The sequence below is a fragment of the Diorhabda sublineata genome, chromosome 5 (assembly GCF_026230105.1).
Source record: "Diorhabda sublineata isolate icDioSubl1.1 chromosome 5, icDioSubl1.1, whole genome shotgun sequence".
Classification (NCBI taxonomy): domain Eukaryota; kingdom Metazoa; phylum Arthropoda; class Insecta; order Coleoptera; family Chrysomelidae; genus Diorhabda; species Diorhabda sublineata.
The window spans coordinates 10,687,033-10,700,802 of NC_079478.1; the positions used below are offsets into that span (position 1 = coordinate 10,687,033).

At 32.5% G+C, this 13,770-nt stretch overlaps 1 protein-coding gene across 5 annotated transcripts in view; it reads right to left on the reverse strand.

The window, feature by feature from the left end:
- Window positions 1-13,770, reverse strand: part of LOC130444577 (V-type proton ATPase 116 kDa subunit a 1) — a 40,281-nt gene that overhangs the window by 1,176 nt on the left and 25,335 nt on the right. For 3 of the 5 annotated variants that reach the window (XM_056779789.1, XM_056779786.1, XM_056779788.1), the window contains exons 6-12: window positions 8,976-9,188; window positions 8,151-8,301; window positions 5,829-6,202; window positions 4,652-4,761; window positions 3,104-3,237; window positions 1,646-1,905; window positions 1,360-1,588 (exon numbers count right to left, since the gene is read on the reverse strand). In XM_056779789.1, coding sequence (XP_056635767.1) covers window positions 1,360-1,588; window positions 1,646-1,905; window positions 3,104-3,237; window positions 4,652-4,761; window positions 5,829-6,202; window positions 8,151-8,301; window positions 8,976-9,188 — 1,471 coding nt within the window. The remainder of the gene's footprint in view (window positions 1-1,359; window positions 1,589-1,645; window positions 1,906-3,103; window positions 3,238-4,651; window positions 4,762-5,828; window positions 6,203-8,150; window positions 8,302-8,975; window positions 9,189-13,770) is intronic. The other 2 variants (XM_056779791.1, XM_056779790.1) reach the window with 1 other exon arrangement.

Genomic DNA, 13,770 nt, shown 5'->3' on the forward strand with positions numbered 1-13,770 from the left:
TTTAGATTCAAAATGTAACAAAAAGGATTATTTTGACAAAAATTTTGAAGAAATTAATTATCAGCTAGTTAAAAACGTGTTATTGCGAAACGATAATAAAGTAAATAAATTGAATAGTTTGTTTTAAGGACCTTATATGATTAAGGACAAAGGTTTGATTGACATTTTGAATATAGAAGGTAAATCAAGGGAAGTGCATAAAAGCACAATTAAACGATACAGTCTTAAGAATTGATGATAAAAAAAGTTACCTATATCAAAATAAGTTTTTTTTCATTTTTCACAGGACAGATGTGATAGTATGAGTTTTTAAATATAAGTGCAGATGGAATTATCCATATTTGTAGAGTAAGCAACAATGTATATGTTTAATTTGTAGTATATATGTGGAATCAATGAAGAGTAGTAAGAGTTTATAATAAAACGTGTCTGCTTTGTTTCAGCAGAGTCCAAATAACATCACACAAAACTAGAATACATATACTTCCAATCCTTATACCAGTCCCGGAACATTAGAATAGCTTTCAGCTGGTAGGTTATAGATATTTGTTTTCAGTAAGAGAAAAAGTCAGGTGAAAAAGATGCAGAAGAATATCTTTAGTGGTCTAAAACTTGTCTATTGAAAATATTGTAAAGGTCAAAATGTATTATACTCCCACATCATCTTCGGTTTTTCTGATCCCATCAGATCCCGAATTCTACGATAAAATTATTTTTTCTCCTACCCCATTTAAAATTCTTAACCCGTTCGATTCCAGCAGATTCGAACCTAAGTCTAAATAGCATCACAAAAAAGTAGATTATTATAGGTTCTTCCAATTCTTATAACAGTCCAGGAACATCAGCTGATTGGTTTTAGATATTTCTTTCTCGTTACGAGAAAAAAGTCACCTGAAAAGGATGCTGAAGAATGTATTTGGTGGTCTAGAACTTATCTATTGAAAATATTGTAGGACAAAATGTATTATACTACCGCAAAACCCAGATGTCCTTGATCTGCTGTTCCTCTGATTCCATCAGATTTCGCACTCTAGAACAAATTTTTTTCCCTACCTCATTCTAAATTCTTATCCCGGCTTTTAGGGGTTGTCAAAAGTGAGCACATGCTGGAGATTAAGTCAGTCATGATATTTGAAATCACAACTGTAAATCCGTCGCTGGCTTTTTCTCTATTACAGTTAAAAAACCAACGACTATTGACAATAATGTAGATACATGGTAAACAAAACTTACTGGATTATTACTAAGCTGTAAATCAGATTGCAAGAACTATAAAATGACGTATAAATAATTTTATTAATGGCTTTCGATTATTTCAGTGAATAATGATCTATCAATAAAACCTATTGACATACTTACGGGCGTGAGCAAGAGATAAGGCCCATAAACGCAGGTACGAAGCTGTATGAGATATCGTACTAAGCGTATATTCAATAGTGTGAATTGCAGAATGAATGAAAACTTCACTAATAGGTTCCTCATCTTCATCTTTCTCGTGATGCTGGGAAGACGTTTCGGCAACATTTTGGTGATTGTTATCGACTTCTTCCAGTTCCATTCCAAGGTTTACATCACCGTTGGTTTTATTCTAAAACAAATAATTATTAATTAGGGAGATTTTTGAGTATCGTTTGAAGAAACTTACACTTACTAGCTTGACGCTTCCGTTTTTCATTTGATTTTTCCTTTGACGCATAATATACAAAGGTTTTCCTAGTAACATCACAGGTATACATATTAGAGCACCAAACACTAAAATTTTTTGAACAAGGTCTTGTCCTGGATACATGTAAATATCGCAATTATCATTTGGCGCTGTACTTGCAGACATTAACATCATATTAATGAAGTAGATAAGTACAGAAGGGGCACACGAGGAGCTATGTTTTAGAAGTTCGCTATCGGCTAAAAAATAATATAGCTTGTTAATATTGGAATAATTCCGTAAGAAGCTAGATATAGCTAAATTGAGATCCTATTAACTATATAATTATAAATATTTGAGTTGGGGGAAATAATATGTTTAGGGAAAAATTTCTATATGCATACCGTTCATACATTTTATGTAACGTTCGTTTGGGACTATGAATTTTGGTTTGGCTAATAATTCGCAAACTAAAAATTATTTCGCAGATTTCTTTTACTTGTATTCGGTTTTTGGTAGTGAAGTTGCTAAATGTAAATTTTATATTAAGAGCTGGCAATGTGTTCACTGACTATAATTCCTGGAAAGTCTCATACAGATGCCAATAGATCAGCCTACTTGTAATGAAACTGACTATAATAAGTATATTTTTTAAAAATGTATTATTATTTTTGGAAGTTTCTGTTACCTTGACTAAATCAACGACTCATTTATATGATTAAATTTAAAAAATATATTCGTCTTGAAAGAATATAAAAAACTAGCAATAAATTACTAATTGGCTTGAAAATTGTATAAAATATTTGCCAGATATATCTGTGAATTTCATATTTATAAATAATATGTTGATTAAATCGCAATTAACAATGTGTATCTTAGAAAGTCTTTAAGGTCGAAACCCACCAGCAACATGCCACACCACGCTACCTAATGCCATACAACGTCGGTTCACGTGGTACATTGTTGTGTACACGCCACGTGACGACATAATCATTTTATTTTATAATTTTGAACAGAAAAATTTTCAGTAGCTTTGAGTACGTTATGGAGAGCACTAGTTGTTCGTCTAGTGACCTAAAGTTTTTAAAAGAATGTGCTGCTGCGGCTGCAAGAGAAACAGAAGATTTTGGGTCCATAAAATCAACAGAAATCGTTAAGCACATGGTAATTTTCAGGTATTAATCCGAGAATACATGAATGGCATACATAGGCAAGAGAGGGGCATTTACACGTCTTAACACGCGTCGGTTACATCTGTGAATTTTGATTCGTCCCACATTAGATAGCGTGGCGTGGGGTAGCGTGTAGTGGACTGAGCGTGTATGCATACAATAGAATTAAATGGAAAAACACATGCAAACATATTCGACACGTGGCCTGTTGCTAGGGGGTTTCGATCTTCAATCTAGGATACATATCAGCAATTTAAATTATTATTTAAGTTATATGGAAACTTACTAGAGTTGTCATATTCTCCAGAATACCATGCCCATTTCATAAACATCATTATTACCATGTACAAGAATAGGAAAATTAACAACAATATTTGTGGTATAAATTCAAGTACTAAACTGTAATATTTCTTGAAGTGTCTAAAAATATAACAATTCAGATATTTGATGACCAAATATAATTTTATTGGGAAGATTTCGATGAAAATGAGTAATGACGATATGGATTAGAGATGCTGGACAAATTTTTAGCCAGTTACAAGGTCGGTTTGATGGAAAAGATAATACTTTCACGTTGCATTCATAGTTTCCACCAAGTTTCTAGTGTTAACTGTAAAAATTTTAAATAAATATCACAAATAGATTAGTTTTAATATTCATATAGAGAAAATTGTTTTCGTTGCTTGATATGGAGAAAAACGAATATCCTATTTCACACACAAAACACAGATATCACAGAGCTGCAAAGCTGTCTTTAATTGACCTAGGACTTGTTAAAATCTCATCTCTTCATATTGCTTCTATAGCGAGGGCTGGCAATTAAGTTCGAGACCAGTAAATATACTTACATCCCAAGAAGTATATAATATCTTTGCTCATTCCCGCAGAATTTACTTTTGATTTTTCATTAATTGTTATTTTATCAACATCAAGTTAAAAGAATCAAAAATTGAGAAGGATTGTAATTATTGATTTGTATAATATGGAGAATCAGCAAATATTGCTTTCCAGAAGTCTCCTTTGATACTTAAGCAGTGCCGGACTAAACTTGGGAGGGGGCTATAGCCCCGGCCCCAGGTCCAAGAGGGCCCCCGTCATTTGGAAAACATTCTGTATTTTTTAACGTGTTAATACCTCAAATTTAACGTATTGATATTATTTTTTTAATTTTTCCGGGTTTCCGAATTCCTTAAGGGGGTCCCGTCATTATTTTAGTCCCGGGCCTTATAAATCTTAATCCGGTCCTGTACTTAAGTAATAGAAAACTTGGATGTGGAGAAATTATGGAATCACAACATTTTATATAAATTGAGAAAGAACAAGAAAACATCCAAATTTTAAAAATAATGTTCAAACTCAATATTAATCAAAATGAATTAAGAAAAATAAAGGTATGTTCGTACTCGAATCTTATTGATTATAGGATGTTCTATATATAAATAAGGTACACATTTTATATAGCATAAACTATTACCACCCATAGGTGTTAAGTTGAATTACAAGTCACGTGAAAGGCATTCGACACCTTTTTGGTAACTGTTACTTACATCTTTTAAAACCGTGTTAAAATATATTGTTTACATCATAAAGAGGACAAAAAATTCCAGTGAGCCGATTTCTTTCCACGTAAATTTAGTATGTGTGGATTGACAGATTAGAACCTGTTTCGACTGCTACTTTTTACTTTGTTTTTAACAAAATAATTCACCGTTTTTTCATGACACCTCCTATTTCAAGAAATTATTGCGCTAGATAATGTAAATGAATATGTTACGTAATTCATTAGTTTAAATGATAGTGCGTTGATTGAATAGTATGAAATATAATTACTTACATGTAGTTAAATGTACTGCAAATGACACCGAACAACATATGTGTTATTCCTAGAATTATGGACATTTTCATCTTCAGAGAATTTAAAAATATAATTTTGTTTGTGGCTGACTGAAAATCATAGCGTTTGAATTAATACGATACAATTAAAAATAAGGAGAATAGAATGTGTAATTTCTAATTTTTTAATCAAAATAGATACCGAGTGCACAACGATCAATCTAGATCGAGATTGACTGTACTAACGAAACCTAACCTAGACGCTGATACCAACTCGTCACAAGTACTGAGCTGTCAAAGGAGAACAACTCAATGATGTTTAGAGGCAAATTTCTCAGAAGGCAACCAAGATAATTTAATGGATTAATGTACCTTCAAAATTACGTTCCGGTATTTTGATATCGTATAAAGTCTAGATAAAAAAGGATATTGATAATGACCATAATAAATTAAAAGTTTCCTGAGCAAATTTGTGTTCGCAGAAGTGCATTTTTAATGGTGAGGTAAGGTTCATTGGTTTATTTTACATTTATATTGATAGTATAATAAACACGAATTGTACGTCAGGATAATAAGTACCCCGATGACGAGCAGTGAACATGGAGTGCATTCTCCGTGGTTTCCGTGTTGTGTTTTTGAGAGCCGTGGTCTAAAGTGAATGTTTCAAGGTCACTTTTATCCAAATTATATTTCTCTGACTCAAGGCGTGGTTTTGTGAACGAGCATAAGTGAATATTTTGACCTATAAGGCCTATAAAGTATACCTTAAGGGAGTATATGAATAGCTTTCAATTAGGATTTCTTTTCCCGATTATGTAAAATTTGGACTTCTTTGAGTTTCTTATACATTTCGTGAAATTTACACACCTCTTTACTCCTTAACATATTTCGACCAATATTTTAACAATATGTAGGAAGAAAATCTAAATAGAATCTTTCACGGTGTATTGATTGTTGAACGAGGTTGATTAACTAGGATAAGACTTAAAATTACCCGCATTTGGGTGTAAAGAATAGTGGTAATAACCCCACAATCCAACATTTGCACATCTGTCGTGTTGTTTTTAGAATTATATTTTTCATCTGTTACTTTTCATTGAATTCTCAGCAGACATAGTTACATAGAATACACAATTTATTCGTTTTCAATATTATGACAATTATTAAAATTCACATACCTGCCAGACTGGATCAAGTCCAAATACATAGGGTGTGCCTTTATAATTAGTACTGGGTATTAAATCTATCTCATCTTCAGCTAGTATTTCTTCTGAAGTATGGTTGACAAACCATCGTGTACCAAATATGTTCATAGATTTGGAAAATATATCGTTGTATATAAATCCAGTGTAAAAGGAGAATAAACCCATAAGAAGGATAATGTATCTGCCTCCAAAGAATATAGCAAATATTTCACTTTTATTTTTTTGAGCGAGGAATTTTTTTTCTGATATAACCATCCATAAACCAAAAATGAACATAATAATTGCGTGGCCGACGTCACCGAACATCACGGCAAATAAAAATGGAAACGTGATGATGGTATAAAGACCTAAAGATAAAAATTCAGTTTCAAACTATTTAAATAGAATTAATAAATATTAGTTTTACAAAAGTTGACAGAGAAAATGTCAATGCTATTTAATACTGCAAGTACTCTTAATATACTATCAAATGTAGTTGGAAGAATCGAAGGCATTATTACATAAGCTCGAAATTCAAAAAGAAGCAAGAATTTGACATTATGACGATTTCACGGAATAATAACATTCCAGAAATTTGTAAACTTTCGCTACGGAGATTTTATTCCTAATTTCTGTCATGTTTAAGTGAATATGGAGAAAAAGAATTTCGAGTATGCATTAACATTATTTTATACAAGGAAAGATGAAACAGAAATCCTAAGAAAATTTGATAAAATATTTTCCTGAAAGTGTTCCGAACGGTTTGTAACTGGTCTCTGCTTTGAAAAGTGACCCTATTAACACGGTTAATGGTGAATATCCGGGATCTTAATTTACTACGACATCAAAACTTGTTAATAAGAATAACATTATTATACACAATATAACACAACTTTGAATGTTACATTGAGATAACTCGCGATGAGACGTGCGTATGAGTTCTGCCTCACATATAAGAGCTCATCGCTCTTCGCATGAAAATAACGACGAAGAAATCCAGTGGACAGAAAAGGGCAAATACCTACGCATAAGGTTAAATCAAGGTCTCATTTTCAACACGTGAAAAACTTTGTCGACAAAATCAGACAAGTGAGAGCAAGACTATTAGGATTAATCGGTAGAAAAAGCAAGCTAAAGACGGAAACAAAACTCAGATGTATTAGGAGTATAATAATACCGATTATGACATACGCTTCGGTTGCATGGAGACACTACAAGTCGAACAGGACAAAACATAACACTGCACAACAAGGAAGGAAGAAACTATACGGAGAAGCAGGACCTCAAAAAGTATTGGACATCTGTTCGAGGAACTGGCAACACATTCAAACGAGGAATTGAGGGAACTCATCAGGTATACCAGAGAAGATTATACGAAGCACGAAAGGTCGAGAAAACAGCTAAATCGATAGGTTAAGTTAGGTTAGTAAAAAATATCAAAAATATAAAAAAGCACAAAACCGCACACCAGAAAACAAAAATAAAAAAAATGGGATTAGTTCTTTTCTTGCCGAAGAAGGTTGGAGATTAGCAGAGATTAGCAGAGATTAGCGAAAGCACATACACACACATGAAGACGTCCAGACTAAGAAGACAAGAGTATATAGCCAACAGGCTAACTCTTAATAAAAAGATAAGACCTCCAAAATCTCCCATAGAACTCAACGTAGAGGAAGGAGTCTACGCGCGAAATTGCGATGCGAACGAGGATGAGGACCTGTCGAAAAGACAGGGGATGGTGGAATGTTCTTCGCATTGATCCGCAGATTTATTATAGGGTGTGTGTACATTCATAGCGATACACACGGAGAATGAAAGTTAGATGATAATGAGTTTGAAGATTTCAAAAGTGCAATATTTATTAATTATATACAAAAGGAAATACTATGACTGATCGAGCTTAAGAAAAACCACAAATCGTCTGCCCGTACATTATGGTTGCAAAGAAATTAGAAAAAAAGATTTATTGCCTCATCCGTCACTACCACCAGATTTGGTCCTTTCCGATTACTTTCTGTTCCAAAACTTAGAAAATAGCTCAATGGCAATTAACAAATGATTTGTCTTATGTAAATGTCAATATTACTGTCAGGAGTTGTTTTCATAGAAAAGCTTATACATTCAACATTAATATGAAAAGTAGTAGGAAATTAGCACATTTCATGGCGATATTGAACGATTTCTGAGAAATCAAGTTTTATGCGATTCCTATTAGATACAGATAAAATGTTCATATCCTTGAGCACGTATCTATGTTATTATAATTATTTAGATTATCTTAGAGTATAATTACAAAAGAGGTATATATATAATTACCTGGATTTACCTCCCTGTATGATGCAACACCATAGGAATCAATCAAATTCTGGAATCCTCTGGTGAACTTGTTGGTTCTATTGAAAGTTGGAGGAGATTCGGTGGTGTTTATAATGTTTAAGAAAGATGGAATTGAACTTCCGCAAGCTTTCTATAAAGTAAAAAATTATAGATTTGTAATTGGATGTTTTATTAAGCATTATCCATATAGTAACTGAACAAAATTTTATTACAAATATTCTAAAATGATTTTAGTCTATCACTTTAATACCTTCCAAATTTCTTTGTTCAAGCTTGGCAAACAAATCACACATGTTAGGACATTTTGATAATGACAGTTACTTTATTTTCCCTCTCTATTTCATTGTTGTTATAATTAGTTTCATGATTCTTCGTTACTTTTTCCCTAAACATCATCTTCTTATCTTTTGAATAACATTATTTGCGTTTAAACATGAATTTTGTATTCAAGAGTTGTAACTTGTCTCTTCTTATTTTGTGGTAAAATTTCTCCAGCTACCATAAAGAAAATTTGTAATGGAACACCATTTATATATTTATTACTTTTTATAAACCAGAATTTATTGATTACTAGTATTAAAAATACTAAATGCATGGATTTCTGAGAGAAAACTATCGCAGAAATGAATAAGGGACAGAAAGGCATGGATAATATAGGTGAAGAAGAAGAAAAAGAGTCTCAATCAGAGACCGGTAAAAGTATGAGTTTGAGACAAAAAAAAAGAATTGTTTTCACCTATAAATTCCTCCTTCTATGATTGTTTTATTTTCTGTTTAAAATATAATGATGATGAGGATACTTACGGATCCGTCAGCTAAAGCTTTTTGAACCGTGTTGATGTCGTTACTCGGTACCCAACATTCACCGATCAAACATTTTTTAGTAACATCCATGTTGAAAAAATTCAGCGTGTGATAGATAGCTTTCATTTTGCATACCATAACACTCCAATTTTGTAATTCTTTAGCAACACTAACGAGAACTCTTTGGCGATGATCTCTAGTTTGGTTCAACACCTGAAAATTCAAGTTCATACGTTATATTGTAAAATACAAAGGTCCCTACTAAACTTCTAACTTTAGAAAATCATTTCATATTATACCGATATATAGGTACAAATTATTATTATAATAATTGATGTTGTCCGAATTCATACCACACATAGAATCCATGTAAATTCTTGTGAGTCGGACAAAAATAAAATAGAATTCAAATACAGATTTCCTCGAGAACTTTTAAATTAACTTTCACCTCACATCAAATTTGAATATGATATTTATAAAAAAAAGTGAGTAGTAGCTCTATGGGGCCATCCGTTTTAAGTGGTATAGCACAATAATTAGTGATGGGGAATCTTGATCAGACTGCAAACTTAACGTGGTCTTCAAGGTATTTAAACAATTCATGTTATCCTATCCTTGAAAAATATAGTTTGGCTAACTACTATCCTGAATTTGGATAAAAGAGAATAAAAATTGTAGCAAAAGAGAAAAATTTTCTAAAAAAATGACATGACATATTCAGAAGGAAATAATTTACAGTGGTAAATTAAAAAAAATTAATTTTCTTTATATCTCTCTTAAAATGTTAATACGAAGGTTGCTACTTAAGTTTTGAAATATGGCAACACTGATATGAATATGTCAAATCCAACATTGTCATCATAAAGTTTGGAATTTTTAATGGTGTTGTCATACGTGTTGTCATACGAGTCGTTTACAGATACTTGAAACATTCATCTTGCACATTTTCGATAACTTTCAAAGTGGATTAAACAAAAATCAGTGAGCCGATTAAATCACTTCGACTTTTGGTGATGAAACACCATCTCTAGCCACCGTATTTCGCTGGTTTTCCGAATTCAATTGTGGTCACATTTCGTTGCAGAATGACCGTGGAGGTCGTCCAAAATCGGCTGTGTTGTTGCCAGATTCCAGAAAACATCGATACTGTTCGTAAACTGATATTGCAAGATCGTCTTGAGATATACCATGAGATTGAGGCATACTTGGGCATAATTTCCACTATCCACTTCAATATTGCATGAACATTTCGTTGTCAAAAAGATTTTTTTCGCGTAGGATACTGCATAATTTGACAATCGCTCGAAAAAAAGCTCGTGCCGATGGTGCAAAGAAATGCTGAAAAAATTCAATTTCAAAAGATGTCTATAAGATCGTGACTGGCGACTATTCATGGACCTATGCATATGAACCCGAAACTACACAACAATCACAACATTTTTTGCTAGAAGTTTTAGAAATCAGTCAGTCTCCCAGATTTAAAGAAGTGCGTGAATCAGGGTTGTGCTCATTATTTTCTTCAATTGAGAAGGCAGTGAGATAAGACTTTGTTCTTGGGGGGATAACTTACAACTCCGAATTTTATAAGAAAATTTTTGAAATGATATGCGAAGAAAGAGAGCTCCTCATATCATTTAGCACCATGGCTCTTTCAGAAAATAAAAACTGTGCTGAGAAGACCACGATAACAGGTAGAAGACAGAGTACTTCAGAAATGGCTTCTGCCTTTAGGCACGGATTTAACGTTGAAATAAATACATTTTTAGTCAAAGGTACTACTTTGAAATAGATTAACTCAAATTCTTATCACCGTCACACATCTTGTACGTTGGAAAAGTTGCACACGATATAAATTGAGGCACAAAAAATTTTCGAAAAAAATATTAGATTAGGTATTGTTGTAAGGTAACCAAACAATTTTCTTCTTTAGCATTTTGTATCAACACCTAATTTAGTTTATACCCATTGCGAATAAAAAGCGACGTATAATATGAATGAAATAAAGAAAAGATAATGGTGGAATAGACTATTTAACGTAATATATAAAGGGAAAAACTAAGAAAAGAGAGTACCAGAAATGAACACAACAAGAATTAGGTACAGAAAATATTGTTTATTGCTTTATTCATTACAAAAAATTTGATATTAATTTCCAAAAATATATTATTACTTGTGGGTATATTTTCTTCCGAATTTTCACTTTATTCACACATAAGAATGGACAAGAGTGTAAAAACTAGTAAATTTTGTTTTAAAATGGATTTACTTTACATTGAAAGAATTTGAAAAATTGGAACATCACATAAAAAATTGCAGTTTATCTTATATCAAAATGTAAGAATTAGATAATTTATATTAACTTGCTATTTTTAAACGTCTCTGTATTTGTTTTACCTGATATTTACCGTACGGCAAATCTGTCAGGTAAACGAAAATAAAAATAAACATCACCTTCTATCCACTAACTGTTTCTCGTTATGTTCAGTAATAATCTGTTTAACGAAAAGATTTATTGTTATTACACATCTTTTATATATTTATAAACGTCCACTTTTATCGACTTCTAATTATTATAAATGGAGGCAGTAAGTTAACTGAGAGAATAGCCAGTCTCCTAAAATTTATGTGATAATACAAAATTAAAATAGAAAAATATTATTGTTTCACTCGTAAAATTCATACCAGAAAACAGAAGCTAAAATATACCAGGCGACACGCTCAAAATAAGCTCTTTTTTCCAAGTAAAGAATTTAAATTTGTGTTAATTTTACTTTCAGATGCTATGACAGGTTTACTACAAATGATATTAAGCACTTAGAATAGGATTTCTTTGCTCCGTTTCTAACCTTTTATATGAATTAAAAAAATAGTTTATCACTCTGTATAATTTAAGATGTCACAAAACTGAGGAGGAGAAAACAATATAACGCAATTTCTTGTTACAACCACACATCCAATCACTTTTGCCATAAATATCTTGAGTCATTATTTTTGTATATTTGTCCTCTACTAACAACACTTCCATACTATACAAAACCACACACAGTCTATTATAGTATATTGTTATTTAGATAAAATCGTCGTAACGAGCTAGACAGTTATGACAATCACGAAATAAAAGTTTTCGTTATCTATCTACCATATTAAATATACTTATGCTGAACTGAATGCAGCGAACTTCTTCAAATAACGCGGGATTATAACGTGGGTTATCAAAAGAGTGCGCATAGCAGGAGATGAATAATAATACTACAAGAGCTATGGTAATACTGCAGTGATTGATTTTTATGAAATTAAGAAAAATCACAGTTACGAGGATGTATTGATATATAGTTAGCCTAGACCAGTTCCATGCATAAACAAAATATTGCGTTAACATAGCAACGAACAATAACTTATTAGAAGTATCAGTGTGAAGTTTGACGTTAACCAGAGTTACGCAATAAATTAAAAGAAAAAAGATGTCCACCGAAATTGTGAAAATCGAAAATTTGGAGTATCGAGCCATCATAAAGTACCTGTATTTAAAAGGGTTAAGAGGTAAGCAGATTTACGAAGAAATGCTTAATACCCTTGGTGATCAATGTCCTTCGTATGCGACCGTGAAAAATTGGACTGCAAAATTCAAAAGAGGTAAATTTTCCATTGAAGATGATGACCGATCGGGAAGTCTGGTTTCTGTGTCAGTCCCCGAAAATATCGATGCATGTTCATGACATGATTTTATCAGACCGTCGAATTGGGCTAAAACGGATATCTGAAGCACTGAATATTTCATACGAACGCATTCATCATATAGTTCACGTCAATTTGGACATGAGAAAAATTGTTGCTCAATGGATCCCTAAATGTTTGAATGTTGACCAAAAGCGTGCAAGGGTAGAAGCATCGCGTTCGATCTGTGCTCGATTTGAAAACGATGTAGACTTCTTAAACCGAATTGTTACTATGGATGAGACTTGGGTACATTTCTACGATTCAGAAACAAAGCAACAATCGATGGAATACCGACACTCTGGTTCTCCAAGACCTAAGAAGTGTGCAAAAATATGCTGGAAAAGTTCTTGCTTCAGTTTTTTGAGATTGCCATGGAGTAATCATGATTGATTTTTTGGATAAGGGTAGAACAATAACTGGCGATTACTATTCGACACTACTACCCACTACTAAAAAAATTAAAGAGAAAGATGCGGAAATCTATCCAAAGGTGTTTTGTTTCTGCAGAATAACGCCCCTGCACACAAAACTCATATTGCAATGCAAAAAATACGTGATTTAGGGTTTGATTTACTAGAACAACCCCCTTATTCACCAGATTTGGCCCCGTCCGACTATCATCTCCTAAACTGAAAAAAAGGTCGTAAATTTTCTTCCAACGAGGAAGTAATAAAAGTTGTGGAGGTCTGGTTTGCACAGCAAGAAGAAACATTTTTTTTGAAAGAGACGTTGCAGGTTCGCTATAATAAATGTATCTAATTAAGAGGGGAATATGTTGAGTAATAAAATATTTTGACATTGAAATTTTGTTTGGTTCTATAGTAGGCTAAGAATTTTTCAATATATCCTCGTATAAATGGAAACATCGAGGTTCACCACCAAAGAAAAAAATTAAGATGCAACCTTCAACAGAATAGCTCATGCTAATCGTATTTTAGTATACTGAAGTCGCAATTTTAGTAGATTACTGGCAAAGAAGGGCCATAATTACAAGTGCTTATCATACCAATTTATTTTCAAACCTACGTTTGCGGAAAAAAGAGAAAACACCAAAAGAAGTTGCACAAAGGTATTCTTT